Here is a 14,481-nt window from a genome sequence, read left to right as displayed (position 1 = left end):
ATGCCCACAGACATTTCAAACACCAAGATATAATTATCAGCTCCACCTAGTGGTTAAATTGTTTAGTTGCCAAAGACCTCGGTGTCGATTGTACCACATGGGTACAAGGTGTGCAGTCCACCTCTGGTGTCCTGGTGTGATTATGTGTCCCAGTCCACCCAGATGTGAATGTAAGGATGTCGAGAAAGCCACATTAACTTGGTGCCCCTTGTAGCTGCACGAGTTGTACGCTCTGCATTGAGTTGAGATTGGAAATAATATATGCCATTGAGACTGACATCCTGTGATCTTGGGAAAAAAGAAAACGCTTTGAGCATGCATGTAGATGGGATGGACTATAGTGCTATATAAATACGCAAAAATCAGTAACATTGCAAAAGGTGGAAATAACATCCTCATTCCTCTTCCATCATCTACAATAAAAACATAACACAAATATCTGATGTGTATATTTAATGACATCAAAGACATTGAACTCACATACACAAACACCATGCCTCATGACTAACTCATACTTCACTACACTGTATATCTGTAAACTGAAGGACCTTCTTTAGGAGGTTTATCATAAACTCTCAGTGCCTTGGGTGGTTTGATCTTACGACCATTATAACCAGTCTTTCGATGCCATAGACCACTCTTAGGCCGAATCCCAAACCATCTGGCCCGTCCAGCTGAACCAATGATCTGCTTGTCATTATCCACATTGGACACCCGGCCAATTGTAGCCATGCAGTCTGCAGCTACTGCTACTTCTCGTTTGGATGGCAGTCGCAACACACACTGATCGCCAAGTTTGCGGACAATCTGAGCACTGGTGCCTGCTGCCCGGGCAAATATCCCTCCCTGTTCTGGGAATATCTCCAAGTTGTGGACCAGGGTTCCTATAGGAAGAGCTCCTACTGGATGAGCATCACCTTCTTGACCTCGCACTGCAAGAATAAGAGATGTCTATATGTTCCTAAAAGTTACCGTAGAACACATAGTGATCAGGGCCCTGTTCAAGGCAGCAACTGCAATGCTAGGATCACCACAACTGCTTTGAATTTACATGGACCTATGACAGACTAGGATCACATGCAGAACTTCATCCAGACACTCATACAAACATTAACTAGAGAACAAACTGAATTAGATTTCCAAAATATTCAGACTGACGATGATTTGGAGATGTAACAAGCATTCCTCCACAATGCATATTTCACACACACACATGTTCAGATTGACTGGAAGACATTTAGGCCAGACCAGTTTCATATTCTGTTTTGCAGATCTGCTTGTATTTTTTTTAAGAATTAGAAAAAAATAAAAATAATTTTTCCACACTCAAAAAATATAATCCTAATGTTTTACTGGCCAGAAATGCAAATTTACAAGAAAATTGTTTAAAATATTTACTCTTTTCTGCTATGTCCTGACCAGGTCAAGCTGCTGCCTAACATCTGAGGGCTTTTTATAAGAGTGGAGAAACTGGTTCAAACCAGTAACCACTTTGTAGATGTTAAACTGCTCTTTTCCTTGTTTCATTTGTACCAAATATTATTCACATTTATATTTGTCACGATTAACAGTTTTTCTTAAGCCTTAATCTCAGCATACTAGTTTGTTGTGTTTTTGCATCATAAATCAAGCTCTAACTCAATTTTAAGTACTTGCCGAAACATTAAATACAAATATAAATTGCTAAAAGTAAAACACCTATTAGAAGTAAAGTAAAACCTTTAGAAGGAACATTACTTTGATTGGTGATTACATTTTTTTTTTTTACATCCTGCCTTTAGGTTTTTTGGGGACAAAATCCATAAAAATATAAATACAAAATTCTCCTATAAATGTTGCACCTGTGGCTTGTTTCATTTTTCTAACCTGCTATTTTTGTCAGTTTGCCAGATGTTTTGATGATGTCCCCTGGCTTCATGTTTTGAGAGGCAAGGATGTAGCGCTTCTTGGTGCCCCCAGCCACAACCGCGATGTCTGCTGAGCGACAAGGGTCGTAGAGCACTTCCATCACCTGTTCTTCCAGTGGGGGTCCATCTTTGGGGCCAACACGCTTGAAGTCCACCATTCGGTATCTCTGTCTGGCACCTCCACCGACTCTACGATTGGTGATTCTTCCTGTGAATCACATACAAAAACAAAGCTGAAAAACACAATCCTTCTAGTGAACTGACCCTCTTTTCCAACCCACAGTCTTAGAACTCTGGCAGGGCACTTTGCTCAGTGATGTTTCATTTGTTGTTTAGTGCCGTACTCAGCAATATTACAGGTATATGAGGCAGTCTTTAAATAATGGGTGTGCGATCAACAGCACGAGCACAGATCTATGCATTTGGGATACGATGTCCTCCATGTCAGCAAGCCTAAGCACCTGATTCTATTACTTCCGTAACTACTGTCACTTCTTGTGACGAGCAAGGGCTTCTGAAGACCAATTCTAACCATGATCTTCCCAGGTATCTGCACAGTGAACTAAAACACATTAGTTGACTGAGCCATTTGTACCTCAAGCTTAGATTAAGATGCAAGAGCAAAAATATGTTCATAAGTTATGAAGGACAGGATGCCTTCTTCCACACATATATAAAAGGATAATGTCATTTTTATGATGAAACATATTTCATACTTATCTTGACTCATATTTAATGTTTACCTCCCTTCCTCTGTGAAGTTTGGGAGGAAGACTCTCTCCCTATGTTCCCCAAAGCAGTGAAAATTTACTCACCCAAACAGGACCCCTTGCCTGCATTTACGGCAAATGCCATGTGATTGGTGGCCATATCACTCTGTTAATGAGTCTTCACTACAAACTTTCAGGAAGGCTAGATAGTGGTGAGAGGGCCCTCAGCATATGAGCCGTGATAAGTATAAAGTATCAGTTTTATCATAAAAATGATATCAGCTGCTGATGTGGCATTTTTATGCCACATTAACTTCAAGTGACAGACGCTTTTCTTCATAATGTATATCAAAATTCCACCTCAACTTCATATTCATGTAAAACTTTGTGTGTAAGTTATTCTCACCACTCGAATCACGGCCTCCAGACTTGGTTAGAGGTAATGGTTTCAGGGTGTACTTGTTCAGGTCAATGCCTAGATTGATAAACTTCATCTTGCCACTTACATTAGTACTTGTGGTGATGTTCCTGCAAAATAAAATGACACTGAGTCACAAGCTGACAAGTAATATCCATGATCGACACGGATGTGGTAAAGGATGAAATATGAAATGATTAGTCAGTTGGTTTGTTGTTTAACACAGCACTAAAACATATTCCAGCTGTATGGCATTAGTCTGTAAAAAATTCAATGTGGACCAGACAATCCACTGATCAACATCATGAGCATCGATCTGCACAATTGGGAACCAATGACATGTGCCAGACCAGGTGATTCCTAGTGAGTGAGTGAGTGAGTGAGTGAGTGAGTGAGTGAGTGAGTGAGTGAGTGAGTGAGTGAGTGAGTGAGTGAGTGAGTGAGTGAGAGTGAGTTTTATGCCGCTTTTAAAAATATTCCACAGATATCACTTAGGGATAAACCAGAAATGAGCGAGCTTCACACATTATATTGAATCAAAACTAGGTCTTACGTGTGAAGAACAAATATTTTAACCTCTCGGTTACCCAACTGCCCCCTTTGTCCAGACAACTCCTACCTCACACCAGCAGCTGTGGGAGACATCCTCAACATGGATGACAGCATAGAGGACAGACATGCCACCGATCGGCCCACCTCCCTTGCCGCCATCGTAATGTGTCGTCTAGGGTGCTCACGTACTGTGTATCTGAAAATAATTACTAATTATGAGTGCTAACCTATTTTCTGATTTGCTGATGTGGAAATGGAATGGAATGATATTTTTCAATAAATGCAGGAAATCAGAGTGTGAGTGAGTTTTGTTTTACGCCGTACTCCGCAATATTCCAGCTATATTGCGGCGGTCTGTAAATAATCGAGTCTGGACCAGACAATCTCGTGATTAACAACATGAGCATCGATCTGCACAATTGGAAACCAATGACATGTGTCAACCAAGTCAGTGAGCCTGACCACTCGATCCCGTTAGTCAGCTCTTACGACAAGCATAGTCGTTTTTTGTGGCAAGCATGGGTGCTGAAGGCCTATTCATTGTCAGTAACACACACAAGGTCAAAATCCAAGTGACTGGCTTTTATATAGTGATGACCTCAGGTCAGATAATATTAATTGAAATTTTAGTTGTGTGTCAGTCAATCTCACTGAAGTATGCCACACCGCAGTGCATGAGAAATCCATGCAGAAAAGTCTTAACAAATGTTATTTTTTGTTTGATGGAAACATGTATGGGGAGAGTGAGCAATTTGAGTTTCATGTTGCACTCAGCAATATTCCAGCTATATGGTGGCGATCTGTAAATAATCAAGTTTGGACCAGAAATCCAGTGAGCAACACCTTGAGCAAGTCAGCAGGCCTGACCACCCTATCCATGAGTCGCCTCTTACCACAAGCATAGTTGCCTTTTACGGAAAGCATGGGTTGCTGAAGGCCCTATTCTACCCTGGGATCTTAATGGGTCACATGTATGGAGGGTCACACTAGGTATGAATAACAAGCAGTTGTTGGGATATTATCACAAATGAACATAATAATGTATTATGTATTAATACATTATGTTTATCACAACAGTAGACAAGATATATGTCAACTGGATGCTGTGCTCAGATTGAGTGAGAAAAAGAATACTGCCTTTGAGCCAGCATTTACCTCACAACTTATGTTGAACATATCTATCTCATTCTGGCTGTTTTGAAATGACTTGAGTAAATGGTATATGACAGACACTTAAAGGTCACATGCAACCAAAAAATCAAACATAATTAAAACACATTTATCACTTATTCATGATATAAAATATACATTGCTGCTTTTAAAAAAACAAATAAACAAAATTATAAGCGTACAATCGCGATTCAAAAGTGCAATATTTTGTACTTGGGCTTACTACCCCCGAAACGAAGCCCTCGGGAGACCGAAACCAGTCATAGCGGGTGGATATGCACTCATGCATAACGACGGCTTCCGATTGGCTGTTCCATTTGCTGACATGCTGAGGGTTCATTGTGTGTACAGAAAGATGATCTGTTTGATGGGCATTTTAGAAGTATAGCCAGTCACAAGAAAGTAAGACTCTTTATGGATAACAACTTCTTTTTGTGTACTTCATGCGTCGTTTCAGTATGGGTTCATATACTGTTGTCAAACAAAATCATATACACGAAAAGAAGTCGTTATCCATGAAGGATGTATATAGAGATGTTGGGTTTAGAAAATACATGTTCTCTGAATTTGCTCTCGATCCAGTAAAAAATCATGTCAGTAGAGATAGTAAACTACTGTGTGGCTGGAATCTGTCATTCGTCCAAGTACAAAACAGGACTTGAATCTGACAAGAGTTTGCACAAGTTTCCGTCAGATCCAGTCATCCGAAGAAAATGAATGTAGTTTGTTTGCAACCCACAGACATAAATACATGTCATGTGTATCACACGTGCTTAATTATATAATGTGGCAGACACGGGACTCGGGTGTACGAGTCATAAATCAACTTATTTTCTTTATGTCGTATAGTCTGATAGGTGTTAAGTTCAAATTGCACGTGGTCAATGACTGAAGCTGTGTATTGCATGTTGTCTTTAGCAGACAGGCACACAGACATATAGGTGTGAATAAACCATACACTGAGCTTTCTCTGTGACAGAGGCTGCTTACTACAATCAACAAGTTTTTTTTACGTAACAAGTAGATTATTTACTTGTTTGTGTACACAACCAAGATTAGATTACTGCTCATGACCTCAGACGCTGGGCATGCATACTGTTTCAAGCTCCGCGAACCTATTAACTGCACATGCGTTATGGACGCAGCGCAGCACAGCTGTTGAAACCAGTTTTCCCCCCAGCGCTGGGGGGAATTTAGTGAAACGTTTCAACTCCGATTTCGCGGGCTTTTTTTTCATCGCGTTTTTTTCAACTTTATAGGTTGAATTGGCATTTTTTATGATTTGTTTCGGTAAGTGCACACCGAAAGGTACCAGAATCTGCAAAGTTGTGTTTTACGTTGCATGTGACCTTTAAGCAGTTATCTCTGTTTACACATGACACAAGCTGTGGGATTTATCCCTATGGAAAACAATAATTTTTATGTAGCTGTGAGATGAAACAGGTTTAATATCACATACAAAATTAATTTAATGGACAATTAATTAACCATCTGATGAAATACACATCATAAAAATACCAACATCCCTCAATCATTTTGTCCACCATATGTGATGTCATGGGAAGGTGAGTGAGTGAGTGAGTGAGTGAGTGAGTGAGTGAGTGAGTGAGTGAGTGAGTGAGTGAGTGAGTGAGTGAGTGAGTGAGTGAGTGAGTGAGTGAGTGAGTGAGTGAGTGAGTGAGTTGAGTTGAGTTATATGCCGCACTCAGCAATATTCCAGCTACACAGCAGCAGTTTGTAAGTAATCAAGTCTGGACCAGACAACCTAATGATCAACAGCATGAGCATCAGTTTAAACTTTGGGGAACCAACTGAGTGAGTTAGTTCAGTTTTACGCCGCACCCAGCAATATTCCAGCTATATGGCGGCAGTCTGTTAATAATTAAGTCTGGACCAGACAATCCAGTGTCAACAGCATGAGCATCAGTCTGTGCACATGGGACAACCAAGTCAGCAAACCTGACCACCTCATCCCATTAGTCGCCTCTTACGACAAGCATAATCACCTTTAGTTGGTTTGCTGAAGACCTATTCTATCCTGGGTCTTAATGGGTCCATTGAAAGAGGAGAGAGGGAATATGCAAAAGAAATTGCGAAGGAAACAAGCACCAATAAATTTGGTCAATCAATTACATATCATAATGCAACATAAAATAATTTATCCTAGAGAGAAGGAAATGAAATCACTAAAATTGATTCTGGTATTTGTAAGGGTTAATGATGTGTGTAAAGATGCAAAACACTAGGCTGATAACGAACATGTTTAACACAACCTCATATGATATTTGGGACTGCATTGTTTTGCCCTGCTTACTAAATGAGTCACTTCATGTCTACTTTAGTCAAAATACTGCACAAACTATAGCTATAACAAACTAAAATTTTTGGTCCCTTTCAGTTTCCTGTCAGTTAATAGAATGTCATAAGTCATGCCCCTGAAGGCTTCTGATATTTAGACAGAAACAACCTCTGGGGGCACCACTTATGCCACTCTTCTGCAGTGAAAATCTTTTCCTGAAAAAATAATCTATAACTCCGACAACACCTCATACCTAAATGCATTCAACATGGGTGGTCAAACTTGTTTTGCGAGATGTTTTCATTTGAGATGCAATTTCTTCAAATTTGCTGTGATTCCTTCAATTACTTAGCGGGGCCTGAAAACTATCATCAATGATTATGTAACACTAACGACGTGTGGTTAAACATTCATTTGGCATGCCAAGACAAGTGCTCATTTACTTCCCCCTTGGGCATAATGTGTGAAGCATATTTGTGGTGTCCCCTTCCATAACACGGTTTATTAACGATTTATTTAGGATACATCTGGGATAGATATGCAATATTTCCAAAGGGTGATAAGGGACACCATACCGAATTTAGGTGTGCCTTTATAAAAAAGTGTTTGCCTATACCAGTAGAGGCCTAGTATGCATCAACCTAGGATGATTGTAAATATTTTGTCAGACAAACGACTTGGATTCTGCAAGTTGTAATCTGTTCAGTGCAAATGACGAAAAACGTGGCATCCAAGATCGAAAAACCTAATCATTCATGACTGTCAAGTACTCCACCACTCTTGGGGATTTTACAGGATGCTTTAATTACCCTGCATCGTGTTCGCACCCAATCGAGGTGGTTCCACGATGATTGAATTAATTAGGGGGAAGAGCTTCAGTTAGTACCGCGGAGTGCACCATCTCGCGAACAAGAGACGACAGGCCGTCTCATGTACATGTTATGTCTCGGACTGTATACCTTTTGATCATATGTTGAAGATCCAATTAAAATTTAACATTTAGCAACTATGCCACATCTGTTTCAACATCATGTAAACCTGTAAACTGGAGAGCTGGATTTGTTGGACACTATCGTGACTGCAAAAGTCAATCAGCTTCATCTGTCCTGGCCCCATAAACAAACCCTTACTTTGGTTATCATGGTTACGGTACATTTCTGTATACAGAGAGGTACCTGGGATACATTTCTGTAGTATCTATGCCAACAACGACCCCCTCAGGAGTATTGTCACGGATACTGTCGATCAGCTACGTAACATAGACATGTTGGAGCACTTTGTGGAGATGACTACCTGATCTTGAGAAATATCCAGCACTACTGCAAGTAATTGAAAATCATGCAAATGATAGTCACTTTAGTTTAGATCTACTTACAAGAGACTGAAACACCTATCATTTGTTGAGAATAGAGTTGGACTTTGTACAAAATGCTAACAGGATCAGGTATTGCATGTACATGCAAGTTCTGCTGTATCAAAAGCCTGTAGACATAAAGCATTTAATGGAATGTGTTCGCCTCACCTCCACCTTGCTTCAGAAGGACGCCGCCATCTTTAAGATGGGACTGGGGCCATAGCTATTGTAAACGTGTTATAACAAACACGAATTAGTATTTTGCAAAAACAACCGAATCATAAAACTATGCTATTATTTTTATTACGTAATGTGCAACACATTATTACAATGCCTGTATCAAGCACGTTATTCAGTGACAGTGATGTGTTAAACATTTAATGAAAATAAATGCTCCCTGAAACCGGAAGTTATCCCAACGTGCTAGAATCGTGTTTTCTTTGTGAGGGGAAGCATCTTCATATTTTAAACTGTCACATCATGGCATCCGCATTAGAGAGCTATGTTAATAGTATCCTTTGTATATTTATTCATTCCGCTGTGGTCATCATGATGAGCGTAATCATCCGTCCAAGTTTATTATAATCCATCTTTTGTTTCAGTCCCTCGGTTTTCGCTCAATGAGTATATTTGAAAATGTTATTATTACCACATAACTCCTTATTGTATACGTGTTTAGTGGCACTGTAAAGTGATGGTATTTCAGTTCTTTCACATGCAACAGAAAGTTTCAATAGAAACGTTGCTTAAGACGTTACATATAATCGTTTATATTCATCATCGTGATCGTTGTCCAGCCAGCCTCTTCTGAACTAGATCTAGCAAAGCAAATGACCTTTAATCATACGTATACAATTTATCCCTGTATCGTGTACTGTACTGGGAAAGATTTCCGCCCATAACCCCCATTTTTTAAAATCATTCTATGTCTAGTAATAGATGGTTTTACATAAAGTCTACCCCAAACCTAACCCTAAACCTAATGTAATGTTAAATCTAAATCCTAAACCTAAACCCTAACCCCTAGAAATAATCATAATAGATGACCTTTCAAGTGGAGGTTACGGGTGGAACTCTTGCCCTGTACGGTTTTATTTCTTCCGGATATTAATGAATGACAGCTTTGTGGTTATTTCCTTGACAACCTTTCTCAGAAACAGTATCTGTTGTGACAGCTGATGGTCGAATCATTGTGGTAAGGATCTTTCAGTTACTGAGTTAGCCACAGGCTGTATGTCCAGTCCATAGCTACATTATCTAAACAGGACAAATGTCACTTTTACTTAGAGTTTTCAGAATTCGTCAGATCATCGTCATATTTGTGAAAAATGTTCACAAAAATAACCCAAGTAATTTGAGTTGCTATTGTACAGATATGTATGGAAATCTGTTATATGGAATAGTATAATAACACTCTAGACCAAGAATTATAATTATCAAATTTTGTCAATTTAACTTGTGAATGTTTTGTCATCACAGATATTATTTACTTGTCAAATATGGGTGTTGCACGTACATAAACTCTGTTACAGTTAATAATGTACAAAACGCTATATCTTGCTTGTTACTACTTGCCATTGTATCACTGTCATGATAGATGTTTGTTAGAAGTCCCATGAACCATGATTTTTAAGTAGAAGAGTGTTGACTCATTTGTTTAAAGTGTTGAGTTTTCTAGACAAAATATTTTGAATATGTCCTTCATACCAAAAGTAAATGACATCATTTGAGTAAATGCTTAAAAATACTTGGATCCCAATGATGTTTTAACTGCCCTGTCTAGAAAGATTATGTAAGTATGCTCATGATGGAAACTTTACATTCAGAGCTGAGACATATGATCTGCCATATCTATTTGTTGATTGATGACTCAAAGATGACAGATAAGACTTAGAATTTCATCTGAACAGTAGCAGTTAGTTTTCATTTCATAATCACACATCACTTGTCTATCTACAAGATAAGATCTATACTCTCTGTTACTATGGTACACATTCTCTGGTACTACAGTTGAAACTAGATCTGTATTCTTGGTTCATCTGTCCATACAGGGAACTCTAAAAGGTTTTGACCAGACTATCAACTTGATTCTGGACGAGAGTCACGAGCGTGTGTTCAGCATGTCACAAGGAATGGAGCAGGTTGTCCTTGGCCTTTACATCGTCAGGGGAGATAATGTGTAAGTTGCTCAAGACAGTTCCAGGTTAGCTGTACACTTATGCAAGTGAAATCAACATTAACAGGGGTTCAAAAATGCTTATCAAAAAGGGCAAGTGACTTTAAGAAAGTAACTCGTCTTGACAAATCTTCCACTTGCCCTGATGATGTAAATATGAAAGAAGAAATCAACATGACGTTTGATGTTAATGTTTAGTGGGCTATTTTTTGAGAAGTGATAAATAGCCATGAAAGATAATCCTACTCTATTATCATTGGAGATTTAATAGCTACATTTTGAGCAGAAATGAAATGAAATCCCAAGTTTACTTGCAGTTTGAAACTGAAAACAGAAATGGAAATGACTTAGTAGCCCATGGACAAGTAAGATACCATTATTTGATTGCCCGAAATGAAAACTGACTTTTGGGCAATGGGATTATTTAACCCCTGATTAATCAACATATTCTCGAGTGGATTATGCATGATAGCATTTGAGAAACATATTAAGGTGCATTCTACCATGACTCAAGAAAATACTGGATTCTGATTGGTTGTTCAGAAAAATCAGACGGCATCAATTCTGGATTAATGCTAACTGATATTAGACCATTTCACCTCGCATTAACAAGTCTTATTGTGAGAACTGCTTCCATTTGACCACAATGATGGTGGGTCATAACAACAACTCCATGGATTTTTACGCTGACTCAGGTATTTACCACATAGATCTATGCAGTTCGGCATTTTTGGATTGAACATGTGTCTGATTTCACAGCGCTTCACTATGCATGTATATACAAGGTTGCCGCACTACTTCAGCTTGACGACCAACATTATTGATACGAACACAATAGACGTGATTGAAATGCTGATAAATAACATTTATTCAAACTCAAGAAATACAATTATATGCTATTTCCTCCACAATTCTATGGGAATTTCACTGTCATATCACCCTCTACTATAAGAACATTCAATTACAATACACAGCCCCTAACATAAACAATATCTAACACATAAATCAAAATGCCTTGCCAAAATACACCCCTATCTATGCAAAATTGATAGTAAACATTTACCTGCCTGGTATATGGTATATTTGTTTCCATTCAGAATGGGAAATTTGTAAGATAACGGTTCTGGCGAAACACCAGATTTATGCTACTCATACTCCATCATGTCACAATAATATCTGTATGTAAAAAATTGAACCACCGGAGTTCTGCTCTGCCATCATCCCCACAAGGCAGTCACTGTTATATTCCGTAGAGCGAGGAAGTTCGATTTTAAATGGGTCATGGTAGAATGGAGATAAACCTACTGTGTTTGAAAATCAGAGACATGCTGTACTGAATTGATGGTGATGGTTTATCTCGTGATTCTCACAGTACCACTTTCACTAACTTCTTTTAGAATTGACCCAAGTTGTGAGAACACCCTTGTTGAACCAACTTTGACAAGCTCTCAACCAGTTGAAGCAACTTGAGAGAAATAGAAACTTCCCTATTTCGTGTTATTGATCTGATTTGACCAGTTAGAAACGTTGAAACAGTAAGATAAGAGTTCACTCCCTTTGTAGACATGATGGCGCAGTATGTACTGGCTACTCAAACTTATTTGTGTTTCCTTTTTCTTTCCATTGGTCAAATGTGTGTCAATCAGTGCCACCATCTCCTCATTGCTTGATGACACCATTTTCCTTGAAAATGACAAGATTATCGCGAGAGATACCAAGGTGTATCAACTTATTCACAAACAACTTTTAAATAGCACCTACATGCAGACACTCTTGGCCATTACTGCAAGTCTCACTATGAGAATGGACCTTTCGCCATTCCACATTTTGTTGCATTAGCTCTACTTAGGAGACTAATGCAAAGGAATGATTTCTTTTAATTTAGACTCGTGTATCATTGTGTGTGTCTGGAACATGTGACAAACTTCACAGACTCATATTACCTGAAACACTTTCTGTCTTAAACAGAGCTATTTTCAAATATACTTGAACCAAAGCAGTTAAAATGTTTTCTAAAGTTAGAATAAATTACAGATACCCAATATGAAAGATACGTGATTACTGGACAGTCTAAGGAAATTATATGTAGCCCCTATGTATCTTCACCTTAACTGAAGATATTTTGTATGTATAGATGACTTTTTAAAGAAAAAAATAATATTTTATTGTATTTAAAAAGTGTGTATTCAATTGTGCATACTGTCTTGCAGAGCTGTGATTGGTGAAATCGATGATGACACAGACTCGGCTATGGACTTCAACAATATCAAAGCAGAGCCCCTTAACTCTGTGGTTCACTGACCAGTGGAGCAGGAGCATGTGTTTATGTTAGCCAAATGGTGGACATCATCCTCAGTGAGCAGCATGTACAGAAGGAACTGTTTGTTCAACAAACTCTGATTCCTGCCATGATGACCACTGGTACTGATTCTCTGCTGAAACCTCCAAACAAGAGGCAGTGTTGCATCGGCAAGAGCTGAATAATGAAAGTGGAACTTGTTAGAAGTGTTACTTAGAGGACAACTTATTTAATAAATGCTGAAATTATTAGCAATATTTTTGTGAAAATTATCTCCCTCTCCAAAACATGGTTTATATAAAATATATATAATGTTTGACCTGTTATTAAGGTACTTAGGATGCAATGTAAATAAAAGTGAGGAAATGTTTTAATGATGTACATTTATTGTCGTAAGTTGTCATGTTAACCTCGCTTTGAAAGAGATCTGATGTAGTGTTGGAAATTTGTGAAAATTCTCACTTTGCTATATGATCCTTTACTTGTGGCCTTGTTGTCACTATGGCTTTGGCATGATGGACATATATGATTTGTTGCACTTAGTCCATTTGAAGCACTGGTCTGTGCAGAGTTGTGTCCCTTTGAAACAGTCTGTGCAGAGTTGTGTCCTCTGGGCATGACAGTGGTTCCAGAGCCCGACTTGGTGTGATGATTTTCTAGGTTAACTGTAAAATGCCCAGCATTTACTCATGATTTTATCCCACATCAATCTGACAAGTTGAATGGGAACCACTGTCGAAAATGGCGTTATCCCAACTCTCTGCTTTTTGTGAATCCAGGTGAGTGAGTATGGTTTTACGCCAGTTTTAGCAAAATGCTATCAACATCACTGCAGGAAATTAAACTCGGGCCTTCATGGTGACGAGAGAACACTGTTACCTCTAGACTGCCCCAAAAGTCCGAGGAACGTGATCTTTGCAGATATATGTCTGCACACCAGTTATTCTCACAAAGAAGACATCTCACTTTGCCTGGTGCATTTCTGGTGCATGAAGAATATACCGTAATAAATTATCAACATAAATACCAACATAAATACCAACATAAAGTGTCTTCCAAAAAAACAGACCAAATATTTTCACAGTAATTTACTGAATTTGTGTCAAGGTCCATGGAGTGTGAAAAAGTTGTCAGTAGTTTTAAGAATTGTTTGCAATGTTCCATCCCCAAATGATGTGAGTTCGGTCATTCATTCATTGTATTTAAATATGAAAGTATCATTAACATTTCAGCCATTATTGTACACTCAACTTCATGGTAATTAAACATTGTACAGAAGGACATGTTTTCTGTATTTGTTTTAGAACTTTCATTTTGTTTTGTTCTGATTTTAGTTAAAATGTATGCCTCCAGCATCCTTTGTTTGTTGTAAAAACCTATCTGTTGTCAGACTCGATAACTTGTCATCATATGCCAGTTGCATGGCTCATATCCGTGAAGATCTGCCTTAGAGTTAGTCTTCAGGTGACTAACAGGGTCAGTGGTCAGGCCCACTGATGTGGACTCGTCTTTGTATCCCAATTGTTTTGAATATATGATGCTCATAATGTTCATCAGTGGATTGTCTGGTCCAGACTCGTATTATATACAGACTGC

General features: G+C 38.6%; 2 protein-coding genes across 2 annotated transcripts; one reads left to right on the top strand and one right to left on the bottom strand.

The window, feature by feature from the left end:
• Nucleotides 1-438: 438 nt before the first annotated feature.
• On the bottom strand, nucleotides 439-8,631 carry LOC137295909 (large ribosomal subunit protein uL2m-like). The gene is made up of 5 exons (XM_067827486.1): nucleotides 8,579-8,631; nucleotides 3,655-3,783; nucleotides 3,024-3,145; nucleotides 1,867-2,115; nucleotides 439-932 (listed from the first exon to the last, which is right to left on the bottom strand). The coding sequence occupies exons 2-5, from the start codon at nucleotides 3,744-3,746 to the stop codon at nucleotides 520-522; spliced, it is 876 nt and encodes a 291-aa protein (XP_067683587.1). The 5' UTR covers nucleotides 3,747-3,783; nucleotides 8,579-8,631; the 3' UTR covers nucleotides 439-519.
• A 173-nt stretch (nucleotides 8,632-8,804) lies between these two features.
• On the top strand, nucleotides 8,805-14,236 carry LOC137295918 (U6 snRNA-associated Sm-like protein LSm8). Its single transcript, XM_067827496.1, has 4 exons — nucleotides 8,805-8,921; nucleotides 9,565-9,605; nucleotides 10,462-10,589; nucleotides 12,797-14,236. The coding sequence occupies exons 1-4, from the start codon at nucleotides 8,891-8,893 to the stop codon at nucleotides 12,885-12,887; spliced, it is 291 nt and encodes a 96-aa protein (XP_067683597.1). The 5' UTR covers nucleotides 8,805-8,890; the 3' UTR covers nucleotides 12,888-14,236.
• The last annotated feature ends 245 nt before the right edge of the window (nucleotides 14,237-14,481 follow it).

This window comes from Haliotis asinina, chromosome 9 (genome assembly GCF_037392515.1).
Source record: "Haliotis asinina isolate JCU_RB_2024 chromosome 9, JCU_Hal_asi_v2, whole genome shotgun sequence".
Classification (NCBI taxonomy): Eukaryota; Metazoa; Mollusca; class Gastropoda; order Lepetellida; family Haliotidae; genus Haliotis; species Haliotis asinina.
The sequence above is the reverse complement of the archived record's forward strand: the minus strand, read 5'-3'. Positions and strand labels throughout refer to the sequence as shown.